Source organism: Nilaparvata lugens, chromosome 14 (genome assembly GCF_014356525.2).
Source record: "Nilaparvata lugens isolate BPH chromosome 14, ASM1435652v1, whole genome shotgun sequence".
NCBI classification, from domain to species: Eukaryota; Metazoa; Arthropoda; class Insecta; order Hemiptera; family Delphacidae; genus Nilaparvata; species Nilaparvata lugens.
This window is the reverse complement of record NC_052517.1, coordinates 13,846,345-13,861,316: the sequence shown is the minus strand read 5'-3', so window position 1 is coordinate 13,861,316 and position 14,972 is coordinate 13,846,345. Positions and strand designations below refer to the sequence as shown.

Genomic DNA, 14,972 nt, shown 5'->3' with positions numbered 1-14,972 from the left:
TTTTCCTTTTATACTATCCTTGAAATGCAAAATTTTCAAAAACCTTGTATATATGTCGACGCGCAATTTAAAAAGGAACATACCTGTCAAATTTCATGACAATCTGTCACCGCGTTTCGCCGTAACATAGAAACATATAAACATTTAAACATCAAGAGAAATGCCAAACCATCGACTTGAATCTTAGACCTCACTTCGCTCGGTCAATTATACTATCGTTATTCAAATTGCATTCTCTTTTTCTTCTTCTACTACATCTTCGCGATCTTCTTCTTCTTCCTCTTCTTCTACTTCTTCATCATCTTCTTCTTTTTCCTTCATCATCTTCTTCTTTTTCCTTCATCATCTTCTTCTTCTTCTTCTTCTTCTTCATACCAACCTCTTCTTCGCTTCTTCAATACATCTGTTCACGCCTACCTATGACCTTCCATCAGTTTTCACCCTCTCTCCCTCACACACTCACTCTATCTCTCTCATTCTCACTGAACTTGACCAGTCCAATAGTGATCCCATATAGGCGTCAACTGTTAACTCCCTTAGCATTGTTTCCGTTAACTAACATCAAGTACATGTGTGTGTGTGTGGTGTGTGTGTGTGTGTGTGTGTGTGTGTGTGTGTGTGTGTGTGTTTACGCGTGGGAAAGTGATTTATTTGTAACGCAGCCAACATAATTCCGGGCCAGTAGGCATTTAGGTTATGTGGGATGTTAATTTTTGGCTGTAGATAACTTTTTAATCAAAGCTTCCAATGTTTTAGTCACTGCTACCAATGATTTTGTATACTAACTAGTAGTTCTGTGAACAGTAGACCTCACGCAGTATTCTCATCCACAAGTACCTGATTGAAACTATAGACCTTATGGAAATACAGCAATAGACTGACTAGCTTCTCCACACATCTTTGTAATCACTTGTCACCTGATTTATGATGAATAATTCTATAGTCTGATTTTTACTCTAATATTGGCGTATGAAAGAGGCTCCTTGTTCCTTTCATATTATCCTTGAAATGCAAAATTTCCAAAAACCTTGTACATACGTCGACGCGCAATTAAAAAAGGAACATTTCTGTCAAATTTCATGAAAATCTATTACCGCGTTTCGCCGAAAATGCTCAACATATAAACATATGAACATTTAAACATTAAGAGAAATGCTAAACCGTCGACTTGAATCTTAGACCTCACTTCGCTCGGTCAATAATATGAACATTTTTTTAGAAAATGTATGGGATAATGATTTATAATAATTATGTTATCTAGCCCAATATCTAATATATAGCGAGATTCACGTTATAAAGTGACAGCATTGGTTTGCTATCCTTGTCTGACATTAGATAACTCTGACATCACTATCCTTTCCTAGCTACAAACCGTTGCCAGATCATTTAAGACCATGTAGAAATATATTGAAATAACAAAACATTTCATCTCAACTATGGAAATATTAAATTAAATCGTTGAAATAGTTATTTGTGCAACTAGTGCGCAAAGTGGCAGTTTGCTGCACCGAAAAAACCTTTACGCACGAGCCGTAGGCGAGGGCGGAATGGTTTCTTGAGTGCAGCAGAGGAACTTTGCACACGTATTTCACATTTAATTTTTCCCACAGTTACCATTGAATATGAAAAGTGGTTGATTATGGGTGAAATGTTGGCTTAAATCCTCAAATGTTTGTATAATTTTGTTATTAATACGGTAACAACTTTAATTTATTTAAACTTGATAATCCAATTGAAAATTAATAATCGATAATTTATTCAAATTAAAAATTAAATCAATCCCATTAATTTGAAAATTTGAATAATTTTGAGTAAATCTTAATTTCTAAATAATTTTTCAACCAATCAATTTATAAATGAAAAAAATATTATTTGAAATAAAAATTAATTAATAATATTCAAAATGTACTGTATAATTTAACGAGTTCTCATTTTTATTTATTTGAAAATGAGAAAATATATAGATAGAACAAATTCGCATTCAAAATACACGCCAACAATGTCAACAGCTGATTGGGATGGCTGCAAGATAATACACAAATTATTAAGGGTACGCAAAGTAATACTTAGCGCACTAGAGCGAAAAAGTGATTCTTTGCGTTCTGTAATCAGTGCAGGAATGGTCACTTTTCAAGGTAACTGTAGGAAAAATATATTTCTTTGACGAATGAAATGTGATTATTTTAAACAAGAATGAAAAGTCAATATTACACTATATTAGGAGGAGGAGGAGGAGAGGAGGAGGAGGAGGAGGAGAAGGAGGGAGAGGAGAAGGAGGAAGATGAGGAGAAGAAAAAGGAGAAGAAGAAGACTGAAGAAGAAAAAATCTAAGAAGAACACCAAGACGAAGAAGAAAATCTAAGAAGAAGAAGAATGCAGAAGAAGAAAATCTAAGAAGAAAAACTAAGACGAAGAAGAAAAACAGTTAACTCAAACTGCACCAGTACAAATTGAGAAGTGGCTGAAGCATCTATACACTTCAAACTGGTAGTATTCATTTCAAATAACGTCAATACTTTCCATTCACCGTAATACTGACATTTCAAAGTGAAACACACTATAGGATACAAGTGGGTGTATCATCAATGTTAATGTCTGGCTTATAACTCACATTATATCACTGTATATACCTCCCTCTTCATTATAGTATATATTCTATCATTAGCTATAGTGCGGTCCACGTTATAATGGCAGTGTTTGATTAGCAATGGTATTGCTAAGTGGTTCGGCAACGTTGTCCTCCTATCTTTCTTTACTGCCATTATAACTAGGACGTTACTATATACATTCTAAATCACATGCCATCACTGTATATATTATTATACCTGTATATACTGTATTATATTCTATCATTAGTACGATCTTTTAATTATAATTTATAGACCGACTGTGGGTTGATATGATGCCAGTTTGTATTATTATTCTAATACATGTTATTATTGTGCAGAGTCATTGCCACGGTATTCGGGAAAGAAGGTAGGCCTACCTACTACCGTTAGAAGAGATCAATGTTCCATTTTAAAGAACTTTGACTTCCGTATTGTTTTCCGGGTTCGGATTACGTTTCTATGGAAAAGTTCGAAGTTTGAGGAGAAGAAGAAGAAGAAGGAGGGGAAGGAGGATGAGGAGTGGAAGGATGAGGAAGGGGAAGGAGGAGGAGAAAAAGGATTAGGAGGAGGAGAAGGTGGATGATGAGGAGGTGGTGATTGATTGATTGAGTACTTTATTTATGTAGATTACAATGTATACTGGCTTATACACTTTTATACAATAGCTTACAATACAGCAAAATTATAGATGAATTTATAAAATATAAATTAAGAAAATAATTATCGAGCTGTATATGATACGAAAAAAGCAATTTTGTAATAACTATTAGATAAAATAGATAATATTGTTATGCATCTACATAAATAAATTGGCGGAGCTTTGGACATATTAATGTCCATTGTTCGGAAAGAATATTCGAAGTATCCTTCCCACTAACTCTCTACCAAAACGTTAATTTCATTAATTCAACTAAGGATTTATTTAAAAATGAACATATTGTAAAAGTTTTAATTAATATGAAGAATTAAGAGAAAAAAAAACAGAAAATTAATAAAGTAAAATAATTATATAAGTAAGATCAAATCATTAATTACTAAAATGGAGTAGGCTGAAAGTAGATCAGGGGAGAAGGAGATGAACAACGAGAGGAGAAGGATAATAAGAAAAAGAAGGCAGAGGAGGAGAAGGAGGATGAGGATGATGGGGAAAAGGAGGAGGTGAGTAAGGTGGGGAAGGGGGAGGAGGAAGAAGATAAAAAAGTAACAAGAAGAAAAAGAGAAGAATTATATGAAAGTCCCCTCTTTTCGGGTGACGGAGGAGCAAAATTAAAAGTGGAAGGAGGTGGATAAAATATTATAGGAGAAGAATTATAAGGGAATGGAGAAGGAGAAGACGAAGAAGAAAACGATGTATAGAGACAACATAAGATGGAGACGAATTAGAAGGAAAAGGAGAAGGTGACGGAGAATGAGAAGGATTGACAAGAAGGAAGAGAAGGAGAAATAAAATGTAGAAGATGAAGAAGGAGAAGATAAAGAAGCAAAACGGAAAAGATATAGAAGAAGAGGAGAAAAATAAGAAGAGGAAAACGAAGATACGAAGATGAAGGAAAGAAGTAGAAAGAAAAGAAGAAGAGGAAAAAGAAAATGTAGAACTAGAAGAAGGAGGAGGTGGAGGAGTTATAGTGAGGTACACGTTTAAGGATGTTTGGTACACCTTTTTATTTTTATTTAGATTCGATAAAATTTTTCAATATAATTGTTAAGATCATTATAGGAGTGAGAAAAAGTGGCAACTGAAACTTTCAAGAGGTCTAAAAGCGAGTTATGGGTTGTTGAAGTGCTAAACTCCGTTTTCTTTCCAGATATAAATGGTTTCGAATTTTTCCATTGGAGTTTTTTTTAATACATTCAGTATATCTCTGGCTTTGTTCTAATATGCGTTTTTCACGATTAATGCCAAAATAAACAAGTTATTGAATTTACAAAAAATGTTACTTTTTTATATATGAATGATATGGGGAATAAAATTGTTTAGTTTGGAAAGATACATTTTTTGCATTTTTAAGAGAAGTACTAATAATAAAGTCTAAACCGTTTATGATCTGGAAAGAAAACGGAATGTGGAATGTTAGCACTTCAACAACCCATAACTCGCTTTTGGACCACTTAAAAGTTTCAGTTGCCACTTTTTCTCACTCCTATAATGATCTTAACAATTATATTGAAAAAGATTATCCAATTTGAATAATAAAACAAGTGTACCGAACATTCTTAATGGCAGTGGAGAAGGATAAGAGAACAACGTTGCCTATCCTCACTGTCTCTGTCTTGTCAATGCCTTCTTGACAGTAGCTGATTCAGGTTTAATAATGTAATATTAATTATTGTTTAAGAATAATCAATTATATCTAATTAATCAAGGCATTATATTTTTCAATAATTTCATAATGAATTTTCTTAATTAAGATGAAATATTTTGTTAATCCTTCATTACGACCTGTCGATCTGGCAACAGAGCAAAGCAAGAAAGAGATAGTGCTATCAGCTTTGTTGTATGATAGACAAGGATAGCAATACCATTGCCAATCAATCACTGCCATTATAACGTGGACTTCACTATAGTAGTTCTAGGGGCAATGAGGAGAATAAAGATGAATTGATTATTATACATTTACAATGACAAACTGGATTCGTGGACCTCGTACAAAACTCTGCAATACTATTACTGATTCATTGTATACTATCTTATCCTATACTATTAAAACGAGCAACTTCTGTTTATATGTTAGATGTTTATTTGTTTGTATTTCACCGGATCTCGAAAACGGCTCTAACGATTTTTACGAAATTCAGAACATAGTAGGCTTATAATATGAAGATTCGATTGCACTAGGTCTCATCCCTGAGAAAACTCGCTGAAGGACATTAAAAGGATAATTATTATTCATCCTTGGAAAAACAGCTGATAATAATTATTTCGTCGTCTGTTGATGATGGAAGTGAGTGAGCGAGTTCATGTGTGAGGGACGGTGTCAAAATTATGACTCAGCTATTGAACTTTTGTAATCATTCAATCAGGTACTTAGTGCCGGTTGCAAAAAAGCCGGGCTATTTTCTGCCCTGATTAATTCCAGTAGATCCATCAATTTGAAATGGTCTTCTCTGATTTGGTTCACGTGAAGTTAATCAGGATTAAAACTTAACCAGTTTTTGTGCAACTGGGCCTTTGTGAGGGAAATTTTTGCATTCCTCTGGGAATTGATCTCAATTTACTGTGATTAGATAGAACATTACTGTATGAATGTTATTATAATTTCTTCTTTCGTAATAATTTTGTTATGCTCTTGTACTCCAGAGTGAAGCTCGGTCCCCGATAATATTTTGTTAATCCATCATTACGACCTGTCGATCTGGCAACAGAGCAAAGCAAGAAAGAGATAGCGCTATCGGTTTTGTTGTATGATAGACAAGGATAGCAATACCATTGCCAATCAAACACTGCCATTATAACGTGGACCTCACTATAGTAGTTTTTGGGGCAATGAGGAGAATAAAGATGAATTGATGATTATTATAAATTTACAATGGCAAACTGGATTTGTAGACCACGTATAATACTCTGCCATACTATTATTGATTCATTGCATACTATCATAGTAATGACACATATGGGCGTATCTATGGACATTCCCAACTGTCAGTGTTGTTTAAATGGCAAGCATTGATGTTCTTCTATGAGGAATACTGACATTGTGAAGTGAATTTGACTGTAGCTATCAAATAATGCCGAACTAGTTCAAGGCATATCAATGTCACTATCATCATAAGAACCGTTCCAAAAACAACAATCTAACTGTTCTATCATGTTACGTCAGGATACAAGGCTCATTTCAAAAGTATTGATAGTCGGAAAAAGTAACAAATTAACTTAGAATCTATGGAACTTTTGTATTTTTACTTTCCTTGCCCTACTACCATAGGTAAGGAAAGTATTGCTTTACAAAAAAATTAAGGTACCCTAATTTCATGTTTTCTATACGCTTCAAGGTCCCCTGAGTCCAAAAACATGATTTTTGTGTGTTGGTCTGTGTGTGCGTGTGTGTGTGTGTGTGTGTGTGTGGTGTGTGTGTGTGTGTGGTGTGTGTGTGTGTGTGTGTGTGTGTGTATGTGCGTATGTCTGTGAACACGATAACTCCATTCCTAATTAACCGATTGACTTTAAATTTCAAACTTAAAGTCCTTATACCATGAGGACCCGACAATAAGAAATTCAATAAAATTCAATTCAAGATGGCGGAAAAAATGGCGGATAAACCATGTTTTTCACGGTTTTCTCGAAAAGGGCTCTAACAATTTTCTTCAAATTTATACCATGGATAACTTATAAGCCCTATCAACTGACATGAGTCTCATTTCTGGGAAAATTGCAGGACTCCGTAATATTCCTGAGAAAAATGGCGGATAATTACTAAAAAACCATGTTTTTTTACGATTTTCTCAAAAACGGCTCTAACGATTTTCTTCAAATTTAAATTCATAAGCCCTATCAACTGACGAGTCTCATTTCTGGGAAAATTGCAGGTACTGCGTAATATTCTTGAGAAAAATGGCCGATAATTGCTAAAAAACCATGTTTTTCACGGTTTCCTTACCTGGGTGATTTTAAAAGTATCGAGAGTAGGAAAAAATGACAGATTATCCTAGAATTGATGGATCTTTTGTTTTATTTTATCTTGTACTAGCTGGCCCGGCGAACTTCGTACCGCCAAATAGTTAATGCATCTCATGACAAACTTTAGCTGGATGCACACCTGATGAGGCGCAATGCGGCATTTTGCATCCAGGTGCTTCTTGCTTATTGGTTTTGAATAGCAAATGGTATTACTCATATTATCCCAATTATTGATTTTATTTAAATAGATAATTTTCCAACACTGCAAAATAAATAATTAACTGAAAATCAATTAATTCTAAACTCCGAAGACATCACAATTATTCCAAACAAAGAAATGTCTTTAGCGCATGTAATAGGTCTTTAACTTGATGCCGCACTGCTGGATGGTTACACACAGAATGGTCATTTTGTTTTTAATTGGGTTAGGAAATTCATAAGCTGACGTATAGCCAACTGTAAAATAGAAACATTACCTTTCCCATAATAAAAAATATTATTCCTTCTCCAATCAATTTAAAGAATTGTGTTTTGTTTATCAATAAATTAATAACGGTATTGAATATTATATTATTAATGAATAAGATGTAAGAATTATTTATACTTGAGAATGAATATTTTCTTTGAAAATGATGAAAAAAATTGAATCTTGAATGAATGAATGACTCACGCTTTCTTGATATCTTCGGTTGATGCCTGTTTGCTAACATCCAACACCCTGTAGTAGTCCACCATTGGGGATTCTTTGCTGCAAATAAAACACAAAACAAAATTAATCAAGTTTCGAATCAAATAGAAAATATCATCATCACTAACAAAGCAAATATAGAGAATGCAGTCAAAATACAAAAATAACTTGTTGACCAATCATGATTTTCCTAGCATATAGCTAATTATCTTTTTCTAGAGTTAAATTCATGTTTTAATGTCAGGGGAAATGATAGGAAGGGATTTCTGTCACTTTTCTTTTTCCACCGCTTTCTATAGTAGATCCTTGTATATCTGAAATGATAGATTGATGATAGAATGGTAGATTCTTGTTCATTTGATCAAACCAATCTCAAATGTATTCTATTGGCCAAGAAATATATTTCCACTAGTCGTCTGACTCGCTTCGCTCGCCATATCCGTCTAGCCAGGACCCCCGACTGGATCGTCCAAAAATGATATCAGCGGGCTCGCTTCGCTCGCCAAAAACGCAATTTTGGGCGTATCTTTGGCGTTATTTCAAATTCCTTCTAACACAACATTATTACACCCTAGCTTAGCTTTTGTACTAGATTTGAACAATTTCTGTTTATTTGTTCTCGATAAATCTGAGAAAGAGCAAAAAACGCTAATTTTGGGCGTATATTTGACGTTATTGTAAATTCCTTCTAACACAACATTATTACACCCTAGCTGAGCTTCTGTAGCTAAATTTGAACATTTTCTGTTCATTTTTTCTCGATAAAGCTGAGAAAATGCTTAAAAACGCAGATTTTAGGCGTATCTGTGGAAATTTTTCCAAATCCGTTCTTAGTGCGCCTCTAAAGGGCCAACTTAACATACCTACCAAATTTGAAAGTTTTTGGTCCGGTAGATTTTTAGTTCCTTGAGTGAGTTAGTGAGTGCCATTTCGCTTTTATATATATGATGATTCAATGATAAATTATTATATTTGAGATTGAATATTGTGGTAGTTCATAATATATAGATCTACACAGTCTACAAAGAATTTGGCAACGGTGCGGTGTTGGAAAAGGATAGAGCCATCTGCTTTGTCTAATAATTGACAAGGATAGCAACACCAATGCTAATAAGGGGCTGACTTTCAGTTCTGTCAAATAGAATTCATGCAGTCATAAGGGCTTGCAAAAGTATAAAAATTCCTCACAATTTGGAAACATGGATATTTCGTTCAAGTCTCAGATTGTCTTATTCAGAGTATAGTTTTTGAAACAACAACCAAAATAGGTACAGCAAAAGAATGAACTGCATAAAAGAAGATAGAAATGTTTCCTATTTGAATAAACAAAATTACTAAAAATTTATTAACCATCATACCATTCAAATTTGAAAATGAGCCTTACCTAGTCTTATTACATAGTATCCACCAATTATAGGGCACAGAAAGTAATAGAACAACCACACATATGAAATCCAACATATTTCTACAAAACAACATATTGTTCACGATCTTTGATTTGATTACAAACAAGATTTGAGACAACTTAATGGAATTGTATAAAAACTTAGTAGTTTTTTTTAATTCTCAAACTGATAGACAGATAACCTAACGTTATATCTCCTTTCAAACACTTTATAAGTTGACAATTTAGGAAAGATTTCTTATTTTTGGTGAAAAATAATAAAAAATTCAAGCAAAGAACGCAAACTTGTAAAGCAACCCCCAAAAATTAGCCTTCACTTTGAAACAATTATGAGTCCTCTACAACTGAATTCTAGTGGATGACTGACTGATAGACACAGTAATGTAAAATCATAACCAAAAACTTCAAACTATCTGATATATTAAGAGGTTAATAAACTTGAAACAAAACATGAACGATACAAATTTTACACTCAGTTAATACGTGACAAATTCAAAGATTTATAGAAAAATGTATCTTGTTCTCCCGATAAGAAATTGACAAATTTGACAAATCGACTACTTTTTAGGAATAATTAATCAAACAACAGTTAGTTACCGGTGTATTGACAAAAACTAGGAAGGGTAACAACATATTTTTTTGAAGAACGTGTTTTGAAAGTCGAGTTTTGGAACTATCAGCTGCTTACAAGGTTAACTAAATTAAAAAAAATCTGGTGTGGCGCACTCACACAACTTTCCTTGCCGTTATGAAAATTGATCACCTGACGCTAGTGTTCACGCGCATATCAAGTCTACTATACAAAGATCCCAGCTAGCTGGTGACAGGAAAAAAACGCTGGAGACACACAAAGTCCGCTATTTCTTCATAGTGACTGATATTTAATAGAATCAACAGTTGCCAACAGTTTGCAATTAATAACATATTCTCGAATTTCGAGCTTATTTTGAATTTTAGGTGAAAATGTTACTGAACATTAATTGTAGAGTTTTTCATGCTCAATCTTTTCCACTCAAAATTTTTGTTTAAATTGTATCTGCCGCCTAATAATTGGGAAACTAAAATCAAACTTCGCATAGATGGGGCGGAGCTCCTGGAATTTTTACAGATATGGGACTAGTGGCAGTTGATGGTGCTTAACTATGACTATTCTTGGTATGAATTTGATCGAAATCGTTGGAACCGTTTTTGAGAAAATTGCGAGAAACCCTGTTTTTGACAACATTTTCGCCATTTTAGCCGCCATCTTGAATTGCATTTGATCGAAATTGTTCGTGTGGCATCCTTATATTGTAAGGACCTTGAAATCCAAATTTCAAGTCATTCTGTTAATTGGGAGATAAGATATCGTGTACACAGACGCACATACAATCATACACACACACACACACACACCACACACACACACACACACACACACACACACACACACACACACACACACACACACACAGACCATTACCCAAAAACCACATTTTTGGACTCAGGGGACCTTGAAACATATAGAAATTTAGAAATTGGGGTACCTTAATTTTTTTCGGAAAGCGATACTTTCCTTACCTATGGTAATAGGGAAAACTGGGAGCAAGCATTGATGATAATCTATTACAGTACAGTAGACTATTATTTAAATTGTTATAATTTTCATCACATTTTTCAAAAATGTTTAGTTCTCATCTCAATATTGTTAGTTTGACAAAAATGTAATTCAATATAACTCACCTCAACATTTGGATTGTATGAAATTACGTAATCCAAGGTTAAAAAAATATATATATCAACTCTTAGACACCACTCTACCCAAAGTATATTTTCATAAAATATCACAGAACTGATCAAAAACTAGTCACTTGTGATGACATTTACTTCAAAGCACTATAAATTGTATCAAGATAAAAAATATACTCCAAAATCAATATTTAAAAAATAGAATACAATAACTGAATAGAAGGATTTAACACTGAGAAACGTGAGAAATAAACGTTTAAAAACTTCAAAAAAGTTTCAAAACTATTGATAAAAGTGACTTTAAGTACTTCAAGCTGGCACCAAAAATACCAAAAACTGTTTCTCAAAATTGTAAACCGGTTTTCAAACGTTCAAAACCAATTATATAACTTTCAAAATATCTATAAAACTTCTATAAACCTCAATAATAACTTTATTTTAAAAACTTCACGACAATTTTTAAATTTGTCAAAGACATCTAAACCACACCAAACTTTGCTACTTCCTGCACTGTGCACTGAATCCTACAACACTCCACGTTAACCACGGTCAAATATAAGGGGACATATCAACTACATACACCAATTCACGTCACCGCCATCAATTTTTAACCAAAAATCTAATAAAATATAGAAGAGAACACGAATTAAAACGAGTTCAGGTGTTCTCCGTTACAATATTTCCCACACACTGAGGTACAAGGAACAGTTCTATAGAAATACGGGGGCTTCTATTGTTAGTAGGGGGGATGCATAACCTGTACAACACGTGGGTTGTCACTCACAGAGCTGCTCACTAGTAGGTTAGGGAGAGGAGCGCTCAGTTGCAAGGTTGAATAGTCAAGTTGAAAGGTAAATAATCATCAAGATTATGCAGTTTTCGAGACGAATCTCAAAGTTTTAGATCCAGTTTGATCAAGTATGATTCAAGAGAATTTGGCAATTTTATATTAGGGATATTAAGAGAGGATTTGAATACGTTTTTACTGACTACAAATAATAAAGTCTTTATTTAGAAAATAATATCTTTAGTGAGGTCCACGTTGAAATGGCAGTGCAGAAAGATAGAAGAACAACGTTGTCGATCCTCTTGTCAATGCCTTCAATAGACGGTAGCTGATACCGGTTTATTGATGTAATATTAACTGTCCATTCTCCTTTAAAATAATCAATTATTATATCATTTTATCAAGCAAGAGATTATATTTTTCAATTATTTCATAATGAATCTTCAAAATCAAGATTAAATATTTCGTTGGGTAATTATCAATTCTACATTGTTTAGACGATCTGGCAACAGAGCAGAGCGATAAAGAGAGAGCGCTATCCGCTTTGTTGAATGATAGACAAGGATAGCAGTACAATTGCTAATCAAACACTGCCATTATAACGTGGACCTCTCTATAAAATCGTCTATGAAAAGCCCTAAAGTCGTTCAAGTATTTTGTATTTATTTGTCATGACAAATTTTCTTTATTTCCTTCTCATGTATTTTCAATATAATCCTGTTATTTCCTCAATAAGGACAAAGGATTGAGTCAATTTCGATTGCCTAACTTGATCTGTATAATGGTTTAAAGAATATGTGTTGAAAATTTGAGGTTGATTGATATAACCAGTCAAATGTTATCGTCGAACAAACAAGCAAATCTAGAAAGAGACAACAACTCGAAGATCATGTCATTAGTAAGAACTTGCTTCGAAACAGATGGTTAAAATTGGTAACTAAATTAATAACCAGACACATTTTGTCAGGTTGGCATTAACTTGAGGAAGGTTTCTATACAATATTTGAGTTCTGTCACTTTATTATGTTAGTAGGCTACCAAGTTGAAGATCTTATCTATGCTCTAATAAAGGAAAGAACTGGCTTATACACGTACGGGATAGGAAAATTATGTTTAAGACGCAGAATCACGTCTGAACTACTCAACTGATTAACTTGAAATTTTGCATATAGATTCTTAATTAATCGAGGGTGGCACTAGGCCTACTTCAAACTCTTAAAGATTCCACACGGTCAAGTTTTCAGTTTGTCAATTTTTAAAATAGATCCTTGCGGAGCACGGGTTACCAACTAGTATATAATAAGTCATTTTAATATTGTTAAAAAGTCTACTTTATATAGAGTGTTTTTTATATTATATGCTGCATGATAGAAAATTACAACCAAAAATCTTCTAAGTTATTTTTTGAAGTTAGAGAACAAAACTAGAACAGGACTTGCATTTAGTAGCCTAATATTTTTCTTTAATCTTTGAGAAAATAATTCTACTGGATACATTGATACATAATTTGAGTCTGAATGCGATAAAAGATGTCTATTTACATTAAAATTACTCATTACATGAAACAAAAAAGAATTTGTCACGAAAGAGATTACTTTAAACGTCAAGGGTACCTGCAACGTCAATGCACTTGGCTTTTGTTAGTGGGACGAATCACACGTCATAAAATTTGCGTGGGACTACTCATTTATTTTCTTCTTGTTTTTCTTCTTCTTCTTCCACATCATCCTCTTCTTCTTCTACTTTTGCTCCTCATTTCATTTCTCTCTTTCTACTTACCGTGTTCTAGGAAATCTCAAATATTTCATTCGACAGGAAAATATACTTTCAGTAAATGATAGGAAGGCATTGCTGCCAGTTTTCTTTTTCCACTGCCATCTGTAGTGGATAGCTGTGCCTGTGATTCAAGTTGTTCCGGAACATCTGATCTGATATCTGAGATCTTTGTTAACAATCATCATCCTAAATTTATTTATTTCATCAAGAAAATAAATCTGTCTCCTCATTTAATAAATTTTCACAAATTATATAAAAAAAGTTTTGGTATTGAATGAAAAAGACTAAGAAATTGTCAAAAACCACAGATTTATTGATACTTAGAAAGACCGGTTTCGTTTATTACACCATTGTCAATCTCTGATAAACAAAGAGTTTCGGTTATTACACCATTGTCAATCTCTGATAAACAAAGAGTTTCGGTTATTACACCATTGTCAATCTCTGATAAACAAAGAGTTTCGGTTATTACACCATTGTCAATCTCTGATAAACAAAGAGTTTCGGTTATTACACCATTGTCAATCTCTGATAAACAAAGAGTTTCGGTTATTACACCATTGTCAATCTCTGATAAACAAAGAGTTTATCAGAGATTGACAATGGTTTAATAACCGGAACCGGTCTTTCTAAGTATCAATAAATCTGTGGTTTTTGACAATTTCTTAGTCTTTTTCATTCAATATAAATAATTACAACAATATAAACTTCTCAACTACACAAAAAGTGAAAATTTTGGTAGTTCACTATATTTCTTCACAGCCACAAAAGATTTGTCGACAGTGAGGAGCTAGAAAAGGATAGAGCTATCTGCTTTGTTGAATGATAGACAAGGATAGCAACACCAATGTTAATCAGGTGCTGGCTTGATTACGTGAATCTCACACTAGTTCAGCTAACAGCTGAACTGCGAAATAAATTCCAGGTGATTTGAAACCCACCTAAAGCTTCCCATCGTGAAAAACCTGACTTCTGGTCGTGTGTTGATGAGAAGGAATATTATTTTATAAGATTTTCAGAGTCGACAATTATTTGTTGAAACACCATAGATTCATGTAGTTACACTATTACAATATTATATTATCACAATTCAAATTATTGCATTCAATCTTAATTCAGACTTTTTAATACTATGTGAAATTCGTTGGATAAATTAGCTAAGCTGTCAGTTATTGTAAACTAGTTTAAAAGCCAGAAAATATTGTGACTTATATGAATAGAGAGCTCTAATCTAATCTAAAACTGAAGGAACCACTCTTACGTAGAACCAGAAAAAAAATATCAAAGACTCAAACCATAGAGAAACAATAGCGTAAGTAGATATCCCATGGTATAGGGCGTTTATGTCGCAACTTTTACTGTTA

General features: G+C 33.4%; 1 protein-coding gene across 20 annotated transcripts in view; it reads right to left on the bottom strand.

The window, feature by feature from the left end:
- Positions 1-14,972, bottom strand: part of LOC111055063 (dnaJ homolog subfamily B member 3) — a 202,744-nt gene that overhangs the window by 32,920 nt on the left and 154,852 nt on the right. For 12 of the 20 annotated variants that reach the window (XM_039440801.1, XM_039440791.1, XM_039440800.1 and 9 more), the window contains one exon: positions 7,895-7,972. In XM_039440801.1, coding sequence (XP_039296735.1) covers positions 7,895-7,959 — 65 coding nt within the window. In that variant the 5' untranslated portion in view covers positions 7,960-7,972. Of the gene's footprint in view, positions 1-7,894; positions 7,973-9,296; positions 9,989-11,039; positions 11,740-14,972 lie in introns of those variants that run through there. The other 8 variants (XM_039440786.1, XM_039440787.1, XM_039440788.1 and 5 more) reach the window with 3 other exon arrangements.